The sequence below is a fragment of the Cibotium barometz genome, chromosome 39, assembly GCF_041138505.1.
Source record: "Cibotium barometz isolate CiBa-2024 chromosome 39, ASM4113850v1, whole genome shotgun sequence".
NCBI classification, from domain to species: domain Eukaryota; kingdom Viridiplantae; phylum Streptophyta; class Polypodiopsida; order Cyatheales; family Cibotiaceae; genus Cibotium; species Cibotium barometz.
In genome coordinates, this window is record NC_141084.1 from 18,809,689 (window position 1) to 18,822,714 (window position 13,026).

General features: G+C 51.2%; 1 protein-coding gene across 1 annotated transcript in view; it reads right to left on the reverse strand.

Annotated features, from left to right (window-relative positions):
• The window catches only part of PIR121 (transcription activator), a 104,722-nt gene that overhangs the window by 58,677 nt on the left and 33,019 nt on the right, over positions 1 to 13,026 (reverse strand). The window contains exons 15-17 of the mRNA XM_086778429.1: positions 10,360 to 10,504; positions 10,018 to 10,186; positions 9,839 to 9,915 (exon numbers count right to left, since the gene is read on the reverse strand). Of these exons, the coding sequence (XP_086634555.1) occupies positions 9,839 to 9,915; positions 10,018 to 10,186; positions 10,360 to 10,504 (391 nt within the window). The remainder of the gene's footprint in view (positions 1 to 9,838; positions 9,916 to 10,017; positions 10,187 to 10,359; positions 10,505 to 13,026) is intronic.

Sequence of the window (13,026 nt, forward strand, 5' to 3'; positions counted from 1 at the left end):
AGCCGCCTCCCCCTAGGGTTTTTGTCCTCAACGCCGCCACTTTTCCTTTTCTGATTTTTCATTCTCCCTGGGGTTTTCTTCACTTTTTGCCTTCCGCCTTCCCCCTTCGTTCTTTGTGTGCAGCTCGGTTCCAGCAGGCTCTCCGCATTCGCTCCGCCTTCGACACAGCTTCAGACTCTGATGGAGGCTCCTCCCGCCCCGCCTCAGAGGGACTCCCCCGCAGCCCCCTCGCCCGCCCCTGAGGACACCCCCATCAGGCTTTCTCTTTCGCCAGAAGAGGAAGCGAGCCTCACCGCAGAGGTGGAACGCCTCCAGGCTCATTCCACCATCTGCCGTATAGTCGGCACTCGCCCCAGCAGAGGGGAGATCCGGGATCTTCTCCAGGCCCGCCTTCTTGCAGATGTGGGCAAGATCCTGGACGTTCAGCTACTGGGCCGTGGACATTACCAGATCGAGTTCGAGACCGCCCAGAGCGTGGCCAAGGTCCTAGCCACGAGTCCCCTTGACATCAGGGGTGCTCGGGCTTTCTTCAGACCTTGGCAGCATGGCGTTGACCCAACAGCGGCCGAGCAGGGAGAGCGCCTTTTCCATGTTACAGTTTGCTTCCCTGGACTCCGCCGGGAGTATCTTCCGCTCCTCTCTAGGCTAGGAGCATTGGTGGGTTCGGTACTAGAGACTGGCCCCACAGCAGCTTCAGTGGTGGCCAGAGCAGCTGGCCCCACAGCAGCTTCAGTGGTGGCCAGAGCAGCTGGGCTACCTTCGGTCAGAGTTTTGGTGTCTGACATCTCCTCCCTTCCGAAGGTCATTCAGCTACCTAGGATAGGGGGGGGATGGATTGATCAAAGAGTGGAGTTCTCGGGGCTCCCGAACCAGTGCTTCATTTGCAGGCAGGTCGATCATCTGGCCAAGGCCTGCCCTCGCAGGAGACCCCGACCCTCACCGCAACAGCAAGCCCCTGATGGCCCGCCCACAGATGCGGCTCGGCAGGCAGCCTCCGGGACACCTGCTCAGGCCACAGAGACCTCGGAGTGGCAGCCTGGACAGGGGCGCCGTCGAGGGAGACAGCCACAGCAGCACGCCCAGAGACCGCTGCAGCAGTAGCCACAGTCTCAGCATCACTGGGTTCCCGTGAGGAACAGCTTTGCTCCCCTCCAGGAGGAGACCCCTGCGACGACTGAGGACCAAGAGATGCCAGCACCCCCTCCTTCACCCCCCCCACCCCCGTCCCCCCCCACCGCCTCGCTTCCACCTTCGTCTCCTCTCGTCCCCGCTCCGGTTTCGGCAGCGGCTCCCTCTCCACCCCCCTCGCCCCCCCCTCGCCCCCCCCTTCTCCCCCCCCGACCGCCTCACCTCCCCGCGAGGCCGTGGCAGTCCCCTGGCGTTCACCTGCAGTCCGGAGGGCGCTGAGCACCGACCTTGCTCGAGCACCACAGAGGAGACTTACCATGCCGATTCGGGCTTCACGGATATCATCTATCCGCAGTCGGCTAAGTCGCCTCGGCACTAGACAGCGCTCGGAGGCTTTTGATTACGCCTTCACACGGCCTTTTTGGAGCAGAGGGCCCCCATGAGCCAGCACCCATCAGAGTTCATGTAGTGATTCCTCCGGCCCGCGGGGAGGAGGCACTTGATTCAGTGGTGGCCTTCTCGTTCCCTCTATGTGGCCCATGCGACCGGGAGTGGACTCTAGAGCTCGCTCTTAGCACTTTGAAGACTCAGGCAGTTGAGTTTTCTCATCATGTGAGCGATCTGGAGGTGACAGATGTGATAGGCCGACTATGGGAGTTGGCTCATTTTTTCTTGGATCCCGGGCGTGTGGATGCCTCAGGGATTGGTCATTTGGTCGTTCGCATAGTGGCAGACTTAGCACGCGACCCTGGATATGTATGTATACACGAGGTTGCTCTGTCTGAGCGGGAGGCAGTCGCCATGGGGGACAGCCACGGGCGCCTGATCCATGATTCTTGCAGTACACCGGGTGGGCAGATTCGTAGCCGCTCGGATGGGGACTATTCTCCATCCAAGCCGCTTGCGAAGGCCCACCGTATGGCTGAGACAGCATCCACCTCAGCAGGTCATCCATGAGGATCATCTCATGGAAGGTACAGGGCCTTGGCAGAGCACATTATATACGCTATCGTGGTTGCTTGAGGCAGGAGCTTCAGAGATGCCTGGTTGGTGGCAGCATTGATATTTTGATGATGCAGGAGCACCACTTGGGTGAGAGCAGGATCCGGAGATATGGTTCGGTGATGCTTGGTAGATGGGACACCTTTTGGTCTGCAGGGTTTGGTCCTTTGGGTGGACAGGGAGGAGTATGCATGGTCATTGCAGATGTATGGCGGTAGGCCATTGTGGATCGAGGGATCATTGTGCCTGGTAGAGCACAGTATGTCATTCTGAGGATGCATGATGAGCTAGTGGGCGCGCTCAACGTCTATGCGCCCAACCATGCTAGTGCCAGAGCAGAGTTCTGGACCCAGGTTACGGATGCATTGCCAGAGGCCGCACATTGGTGTGTCGGGGGTGACTTCAACATGCTTGAGGACCCGGCTGATAGGGTGGGAGGCAGTCATGTTACAGTGCACGGCACGGAGCTTGCAGCTTGGGAGCGATTTTGCATGTCACTGAGGATCACTGATGCATGGCAGCATGGGACCTTCTCCCGCTCTCAGGACAGTCTTAGTTTCTCTCGGTCGGATCGCCGGCAGGGAGGGACTAATCTATCACAGATTGATCGCTTTTATGTGGGCGACTGGTTAGGGGAGCGAGGGGGCTCAGTTGGCATTCTCGCTGGCACCTCATTTTCAGATCATGCGCCAGTTCTTTTGACACTTGAGGAGAGGACACGGGAGCCCAGCTTGCAGTTGAGGATCCCAGAGAGGGTACTTACAGATCCTAGTCTCGCAGAGGACATTGAGAGGATCTGGCATGATAGTCAGTGCTCTAACCAAGATGCAGTAGGCCAGTGTGCCCAGGGACTCATAGAGCTTAGCTCTTTTCTGCACGCTGCAGCTTTGACACGGCTGGGAGAGATTCGCGAGCGGGAGCAGCGGCTGAGACGCAGCCTTGCTTCGCTTCAGCGCCTTCAGGAGCAGCAGCCTGCATGTGAGTGGGTGGCGTCCCAGCTGAGCCAGGCACGCCAGGAGGTTAGAGAGGCAGAGGAGCAGAGACATGAGTTTTACTATCGTCACCAGGCCTCTCAGTGGACGCAGCTTGGGGATAGAGTGACTGGGGAGTTTTTTGAGATTACTGGACCCCGCCATGCTCGAGCAGGAGTCCGTCAGCTTGGGAGGCCGGACGGGTCTGTAGCTACCGAGCCCGGGGAGATCAGAGCCATTGCCACTGGGTTCTATAGAGACCTGCTTTCAGCAGAGCCAGCCACTGAAGCTCGGGATGCTTGCAGACAGACGGTGTGGGCCCATGTGCAGAGGAGGGTCACAGATCGTATGCGTACAGTCCTTGGTGCGCCTCTTTCAAAGGTCGAGCTTGCTGAGGCCTTGAGGGTCCTGCCGCGCCATAGTTGCCCACGGAAGGACGAGCTGACGCCTGCCTTTTTTATGCGCTATTGGGACCTTTTGGGACCAGGCCTCCGCAGGGGCTTTCAGTATGTTTTGGACACTGGGGTGATGCCACAGAGCTTTTCAGAGGGCTTGATCTTTCTTATCCCCAAGGGGGAGGGAGTATCAGATGATATTCGGCATTGGAGACCTATTACGATCCTCAATACTGTCTACAAGGTCTTAGCAAAGGCCTTGTGTTTGAGGATCCAGCCCTTCCTGGGAGAGTTGATTCATGCTACCCAGACAGGATTCGTCAAGGAGCGTAGTATCCTTGACAACATCTTCACCTTCTGGGAGGCGACGGTCCGAGCTAGATTTCTTGGTGAGGACTTGGTCGTGATGCTTCTCGATTTTGAGAAGGCATACGATAGAGTCGATTGGGGTTTCTTAGAGGGCACTATGCTTCGCCTGGGCTTTGAGCCAGATTGGATCAGAGGGGTGGCGGCTCTGTATTCCACAGCTCGCAGCCAGGTGTTGATTGCAGGAGGACGGGGGCCGAGTTTTGAGCTGACTAGATCAGTCCGTCAGGGGTGTCCCCTCACCCCTTTTCTTTTTCTCTTCTTTGCGGAGGCTATGAGCATGTATTTGACGGCAGAGGAGGTTGGTTTGAGACGACTCCAGCTCCCAGTTCGGGGGGAGGACCTGCTCGATGCTGCGTTTGCTGACGACACGGGCTTATTTTTGCATGGCCAGGAGGCCAATCTTCTTCGGGCAGAGCAGTTGCTCTAGGTTTTTAGTGCAGCTTTAGGAGCATTGATCGATTGGCGCAAGGCAGTGGCCTTCAGTAGCGCTCCCACTCCGGCATGGAGCCCGGACCCCGGTTTTAGATGGATTCCTCCTGGCACAGCAGTGCGGTATTTGGGATGCCAGATTGGACTAGATTTGTCACCTGAGCAGCAGATTGCCTCGCTTCTTGTGAGCATTCGGAAGAAGCTTTTGTATTGGAGTACAACTCGACTATCCTTGGCCGGGAGGGTGGTGGTGGCAAATCAGGTGCTGTTAGCGACCATGTGGTACATTACGTCTTGCTGGATCTTCTCGAGCTCTTGCATCAGCCAGGTACAGAGGCTGATCAGGAACTTTCTTTGGTCTGGGCGGGACGGTCAGCCAGCTCGGGCAAAGGTTGCATGGGCAATTATTACACTTCCGCTGGCTCAGGGAGGCTTCGGCATTATAGATCCAGTCGATCAGAGTAGAGCCTTATTGGGGAAGCTTATTGTTCGGGGGCTGCTTCCAGGCGCTGAGCCTTGGAAAGAGCTTCTCTTGCAGCGGCTGCAGGCTCGGGCTCCCCCAGCAGGGGGCACTTGGGCACCAGAGATTCGATGGATCTTCATAGAGATGAGGACGACATGCCTCAGTAGAGGATGAGAGGACAGATTTGCCTTGAGCATCCTGAGAGCTTGGGAGCTGCTGAGACCGGGGCTCTCTCAGCGACCTCCTTCTTGTGTTGAGGAGCGGGCCAGACAGCCGCTCATCTGGAGCCCAGCGGTTCGCACACAGCAGGGTCATATGTTGGGTTCTCGGCCTCGTCTAGCCTGGGGACCTTTGGCGGCAGGCCCAGCACGTAGCTTTGGAGACTGACAGGCCTTCTGCAGTCTACCAGAGGAGATCCAGGTGGAGAGGCTGAGTCACTTCAGAGGGGGGTTGATTATGAGGGATGACATTCAGGAGGCACTCACAGAGGAGTGGTTCACGCCTATCGAGCTAGTGGCCCCACAGTGGATGGGAGCCTTTACACAGTTGGAGATCCTGATTGCTGTCAGAGCTTGCACTGAGGATGGCAGATGCCTCTACTATGAGATTCAGGATGAGGGCAGACTTCAGAGAGTGGAGGTGGAGTCGCCTTTGGTTGCAGAGTGCACCTTTCAGAGGATACGGGTAGTGGCCGCCGCTTCTCGGAAGTGGCATATTGACCCAGACCCTGCAAATGTGCTCCTGGATTGGCGCATATGGGCATATGCAGCGTGCCCCTTGGCCCGGCTACAGTGGGACCCTGGTGAGTACGAGTGGCATGATCCTTATGCATCCCTTGAGGCCACAGAGATTACCTTTTTTCAGTATACTGTTCGGTTGGGACGGCATATTTTGACGGCAAGGAGGATGGTCTCTCCAGCTGCAGCGGGGCACTGGCGGCTACAGCGACTCTCACAGGAGTTTCTGGAGGATTTTTGGGCCCGGCTTTGGGCTAGTCGACAGGCCCGCAGGATCTCGACTTTCCAGTGGCTGGTCGCCCACCACAGGGGCTCCACAGTTGGCACCTGGCTTGTCTACAGCGGTCTTCCGGCGGCCTGCGTCCGATGCGGCCACCCTATGGAGACACAGAGACATTGCCTTTGGGACTGCCCTCAGGCGCAGCAGATTTGGCTGCGGATGCAACGTATTCTGGCCCCCTCTCTCCAGAGGGTACGTATACGTGGGGTGCCGCTGCTTGGTCGACTTCGTCAGGGCCTGTTATGGGCTATGAGACGGAGCAGGACAGCCAGGCCATCAGATTCATTAGGGGCCAGCCTCGCCTTGTTCCTTCACCGGATTTCTCATCCGCCAGCTGGACACAGGAGAGGGATCTACGATGGGAGCTCCTCAGCAACATCACCATCTAGTTCACCTGGAAGGCCCGGTGTTTCAGGGCCTTTGAGGGGAGACTGGAGCCACCAGCAGAGACTGTTCGGGGGATTTGACAGGAGTTGATCCACACCTTGCGGGGACACTACGACCGCATTCGGGGCGACTCGGATGAGGCGATCTTGCGGCGCCAGGCCTTTCACACCACCTGGCGCAGCGGCCCCTTCTATAGCCTTCACGCGGGGTCCCCCCGCTGGCACTACAGGCCACCTGTTTGGCTTTTCCCCCCTCCTATTGTATGATATAGCCATCCAAATCTTTGTATTGGTACTTGTACTATTCAGCACCTAGGGAGAGGCTCCCTGGCTGCCCTGCTTTGTTCTCTGCTCTGTTTTTCTTGTGAGCAAGAGAGGATCTTTTGTAGCCCTACGGGCATTTTTTTTTATAACTAATGAAAGGATCTTTTCTCAAAGGAAAAAAAAAACTCTTGTATCTTGGATATCATCTCTATTGATGGTATACCTATGGACCCCGATAAGATATGGAAGGTTCTTGGGTGGCCTGTTCCACGGACAATTAGGCAAGTGAAATCCTTTTTGGGTTCCACTAATTTTTCAAGAAATTCATTGAGGCTTACGCCAAGATTGCCATCCCAATGACTTAAGTCTAAAGGGGGTGAGAAGGAAGAAACGCAAAGTAAATCGTCTAGTGGTTTGGAATGAGGAACTAGATAAGTGTTTTAGAGTACCAAAAGAGAGTCATTGAGGCTTATGCCAAGATTTCCATCCCTATGACTCAGCCGTATAGGAACTTCTAACAGTAATCCATGGAGTAAAGATCTAGAGATACTATTTATATGGTGCCAAATTTTTATCACCATTCATTGAAGTAGGTTTGTGATCAACCCGCTGAGTTGAGAGGTTGGAAGGCGACATGGGTAGAACTCAGGCAGGATTTTGACTTAGAGATCCATTACCAAAAGGAGGCAACCTATTGGGTTGTGGATGTCCTAAGGAGGATTCGCAAGGTCAATGATATCTCTTGGATGGAGATATCCACTGACTTTTATCTATCTCTCAACAAGCATTGCCAACATGATTTGTACTTTGGTAGAATCTTGCAATCGGTCCAGGTCGTCGATAGCAGCCCGCGAGATCCGAATGTTTTGGATACTTACACGAGTGCTTCAAAGAGAAAGCTAAGTATTCCATTCGAGGTGGATTACAGTGCAAAAAAAGGCAAAGTTTGTGTGCCCAACGATATGGACATCCAAACCAGAATTTTGCATAATTGTCATGACACACTACTGCAAGACACCCAGACATACAAAGGAACCTAGCCTTGGTCGGCAACTATTTATTGGCTGTAGTGTACCCAGTGCCAGCTTAATAAGGCTAAGAGACTAAAAGCTGGGGGTATCCTATACCCACTACAAATCCTAGAGAACAAGTGGCAAAATTACGTCTATGGATTTTGTAGTTGGGCTACCTTGGACTCGTAGGGGCCATGATTCAGTCCGGGCCATTATGGACCAATTGACTAAGATTGCTAGGTTTATACCTACTAGGTCCAATGTAAAGAGCCATAAATTGACTCAGCTCTTTGTGGAGCAACCATACAAACTCTATGGGTTGCTAAAGGAGATTCTCAGTGATCGGAATCCCAAATTCACAACAGAATCTTGGCAATTTGTGTTCTCCAAATTGGATACATATATACCTAGATGAATCCAGGAACATGCCCAAATTCACCTTTTAGGAACGAGCATGTTATATACTCATGGTAGTCAACCCACAAGACTATATACCTATCAACTCCGTTATGCATAGTATGGACTAGATACTTCGACATCCCCACAAACGTCATCAGTGCCCAATAGTGGCTCTGTATCAAGATATGCTCTCACACACGCACTCCACAGACACACACACATACACACGCACACACACACACACATAAGAGCATATATTCACACAAAGGCCTTCATACTGAGTTTCTGTCAAACCTCCCGAGGTGCAGGGCAAACTCAGCCATAATGAAGCCTAGCACTAAGGGAAGTAGCAAATAGAAAGAATTACTCCAGCAAATAAGTAGTTGATAGGACAAATGCACCGCTAAAGATAGAAAGAATTAGCACAATATCAACTGGCCGCAACTCGGATGAGAACTTCACAATGTGAAATCTCCATGTCCGCTAATACGGCTGAATTATATACCTAGATGAATCCAAGAACATGCCCAAATTCACCTTTTAGGAATGTGCATGTTGAATACTCATGGTAGTCAACCCACAAGACTATATAACTATCAACTCCATTATGCATAGTATGGACTAGATACTACAAATTGGATACATGTTTGAGCATGGCATCTTCATATCATCCCAAGTCAGTCGATCAAAAAAAGCGGACTAACAACACTTTGGAGGATATGTTAAGGGCGTAAGTCTCCAAATGACAATTTGAGTGAGAACAATACCTTCCATAGATAGAGTTCAGTTATAATAACAAAAGTATGCGGCTACTCCATATAGCCAATTCATGCTTATGTAAGGATATCAACCGAAGTCACCCATAGTCGTAGGCCTAAGGAGAGTCAAGATGCAATCACTAGTAGATTGCTTGCAAGATATGCAAGATAAGGTGAAAATTGCAAGGCAAAGCGTAAAGAGTGTTCAAAATCACGCTCACTATTATGCTAACCAGCGAAGGACTCCAAGGGTCTTATAGGAGACGCGTGGGCATACCTTAAAAGTCCGGAAGGACTTCTAAGACGATGAGGGCCGGCAAGGATTACAAGTTGTCTTCACAATGTTGTGGTCCTTACAAGATCACAAAGAAGATAAGTGATGTGGCGTATTGGTTGGCACTACGTCCTGGAATCCAGGTTCAGCCCGTGTTTCATGTTGGTTTGAAAGAACGTCTAGGTGAAAGTGGAGATTGTTCCACTGGAGGAGATCCCTAAGCTTAAGGACATGAGTAGGCATATTCCGTTAGAATCTGAGTTGGTTCTAGGTCAACGTACTAACCAGTCTCGGAATGCCATTTATCAGGAGTATCTGATCAAGTGGAAAGGACGGTCTGAAGTCAAGGCTATATAAGAGTCTGTGCACAGTCTAAACAGTCATTTCCCCCGAATCAGTGCTCAGATTCAGTGTTAAGGACATCAATGTCCTAGAGGGGGGATATGTTACATTCCAAGGCTCCAACAGGGCTAGCATGACCAAACTAGGGTCATATTAACCAGAGGATGTCTAAACCGTTTCACCAATTGCCCATAAGAAAGCCAATGTTTTTCCATTATGAGCATAAGCAAGCACTTGTGTTGTCTAGCAGCACTCCATATACCATCAAAACACAAGAAGACCATCCTAGAGCGCCACACCTCAAAAAGGCAGTTTCAGTTGATAAGTCTTATTTCTAGACCAGCCTGAATACGTATGTAAGGCAAGATTTCTAAAACCATGTATTATATTGGTATTCAGCATTTTAGCATTTACCCAAACAAACAACAAAAGGTGGATAGATATTACACCCTCAAAGCTACAAAGAGCCATGTACCATAAGTCATGTGGATCATCACAAAAAAAATTGTTCGAATGGATAGATATTAATAATTACACCCTTAAAGGTACAAAGAGAAATGAACCATAGGTCATGTGGATCATCACAGAAAATTTGATTGCATTGTAGATGTAACTAAGCACAGATTACCTGGATTACACGAGATGTTTCCAGGTAGAACTCTCGGAACCACAAGAACCCAAGGTCAGTAATGTGTGCAAGTGTTACTGTGGAAGCATCAGAAACAAACTGTTAGAAGACAAGCCTTGATAACAATACAATGATCGTGTTGAGATTTGAATGATCCTCAGATGAGGTGCAAAAAGTACCTCTAAAATCCAAAATATGCGGAAAAAATGCCAGTTTATTGAAAAAACTCTCTAATTGTCGGAGGTCATGTTGGGGAACCTCAGGATCGTTACTTCCAAAGAACCCTCCTGCCTTCTTTGGAGCACTGCCTGAGACAAGCTCATGTATAAGAAATTGCAAGCAATGCAGCTGCATGGACAAGAGCGCACTCATTAATATACATAGCCCATGCTTGCTTAAGCACACCTTGAACAAAATGGTTTAAGATAACAAATCACCATAGGACTAGAACATAGAGCAAACCAGAAGAATGGCTCATCATAAACAATCTCAAAAGAAAAAAAAATTTAAGAGCTAAGCACCTGAGCAGCTGTTGGAGCGACAGGTCGAGGATGAAAGAAGATGGAGCTGTCTTCACCATGTCTTCTATTTAATTGATGATCTACATCTAGTTTTGTTGCATTGCCCATCAAATCAGCTGCAATTGTTTGCATGTCTGTAATAATCCTGCATGTCAGATTTAGTTGCATAAGGAGCACATTCATGTGGAAGCTAACAAAGAGGTGCAAAAACTAGCTTATTAGGGAAGGGTGGGGGTGGAAGGAGATAAATCAGAACAAAGCAAAGACAGAAATTCTGCTGGTGAAGATCATACAATAAATAGGCAGGACTCAATCATGCTTGAAATTTATCCTGCGCTTCTTTTGCACACAGAGCTGCTGCACCATTGCTTCCTTGTCATCATTCCCATGTCTCTACCATAGTTGTCAGGTACGAAAAGTTCGATTCGGTACGGTACGTTCAAATACGGTCTTGGAACGCACCCCTAAATTTTAAAAATAAAAATACGGTGGAGGTACGGTCCATTAAAAATACAGTGGAGGGGACTCAAGGGAGAGGATAGACTTGAGCACTTGTGAGGGGATGGTTGAGCAATGAGAACTTGTGAGGATGGGGTTGGGGGAGGGCCTATTATATAGATAATAGGGAGAGCCTAGAGGCTCAAGGCTCAAGGCTCAATAGTCAAGCCTCAAGCAAAGGCAAGTTAGCAACCAAAGGGCCAACTTGCCAAGCCTCAAGGCAAGCAAGCAAGAGCCCCAAAAAAACGCCCATCAAACGGCTCTCCAAACGGCCAGAAAACGGCGAAAAAAACGGGCAGAAAACGGCGAGAAAAACGGGCAGAAAAAAAACAGTCATCTTAGGTTCGAATCGCACCGCTCCGTACTGTATCGAACCGGATCGAATCGAACTCCTTCGGCAGTGCGCAAACCGGGTGCAACTATGGTCTCTACCTCATCCGTCTGTACCCTCCTTCCCCCTACCATCTCCAATCTCAGTCCTTTTAAAAGCCCATGCCATTCCCTCTACTCTTCACAGGGCGCAAGAAAGTTCCTGAAGAGATGAAGCTCAAGTACCAACAGATTGCCAGAGACTCCCACCATGGAGATTGAGAAGGTTTACGCTGGTTAAGAGACCTGCACTTTTCTATAGTACTAGCAAAGTACAGAAGAGGACAGAAGAAAGGAGGAGCACGAGAATTTTCTCTCCACGCCCTCGACCGCAAGATCACCCTCGCTACTATGAGCTCCCTCAACTCCTTTTCCAAAAGGTGACCTCTAGTAGGTATGATGATAAGCTCCCACATTCTACTCTACATGCTTCGATTCATCACTTTGACCCTTCTTTTGTTGCAGTGTCAAAGTCTTATATGGTGAAAGTTTTGTGGAGGGGTTAGACAACAACGCACACCCATCAATTTCAGACCACAAGAAGTTGCGGATAAGTCTCTAAACCTGGCTGATGCATGATAAGGAGGAAGCCCAACAGGAAGCAATGTTCCGCATAGTAGCCAACAGAACCTAGTTGGCCACAACAACATATCCTCCTGCCTCATCCGTACGGAGGCAGTCGCCTCCCAAAAGGTGAAGATGTTACCCAAGATGCTCCTATCTTGAATGACACCTGTCTAAGTGCCATGGATAAGGCCAGGGAGGTGCGGCTGATGGTGGAGGCTAGTTGCCTTAACGAGGATTTTGTAGGCCGTGCCAACAAGGGGGGTGATGGGGCGCCACTAACACACCTCAAGCCTGTCGGGCCCCTCTTTGGGATCATATGAATGAGGCCCTCTACCAGTTTCTCTGGGACGGTGTGTCCACATGACCTCATTGAAAGTCGACTATAGTGCTGGCAGCCTTCATAAGATCCCAATGTCGTTGAAAGAGGGAGACCAGAAGCCCACTTCCAGCAACGAAAAGCCTGTAGAGCCTTTTCCAGCTCGTCCGCTTAAGATCGTGTTACCTGATGTTCGGTCAGTACGTGCTGCCACACTCGCTGAGGGGGGTCCACCAAAAGCAACTGGGAACAGAGTGTGGTGGTGAGAGCCGGATTGTCTCCTACTTGGGTCCAAAAGGCAAGATGAACAGGTGGACCTTGTGGACAGATGCGGCAAAAGGCGCAAGCTCCATCTGAGATGAGGACCAAGTCAGCTCAGTAGCCTCCAGGATTCTGAGATCTCCCAAAGAGTGCAAAGTTGATGGCCTGGCTCAAAAGCATTCCCTCCAACGAGTCGCACTCCCACTCCCTGTCAGGTAGCTGCCGTGGTGGGGGAGGGGAGGAATCAAGAACCTGTCCGAAGGAGCGCCCAATTACTGGAAGGAGCGCGTGGTACTCCTTGGGGAGGCCAGGAATGCAGACCGATACCAGGAAGCCTGAGACACCAGCAAAAGGGTCCGAGTCCAGAGAGGAACCGTGTCTCCACTGGACGGGGTACACCTGACAGCCCCACACTTCGACATTAAGATGTCCCTGCCAAAGAGGGTGAGTCAAACTCAAGCCGAATGTAGCCATTGCTGAGGAAGAGGATGTCCACAATACGCCCTTGCTGACCGACAAGTGTGGCTCGCAAGAGGTCTCGGATGTGTCCACAGGCTGGACTGCTGCCAAACAAACTTGCAAATCAGGGTGGTGGCCTCGAGAGAAATCACGGCAGAGGCAAGTAGTTGGAGGTCCGCTTCAGATAGGTGACAGCT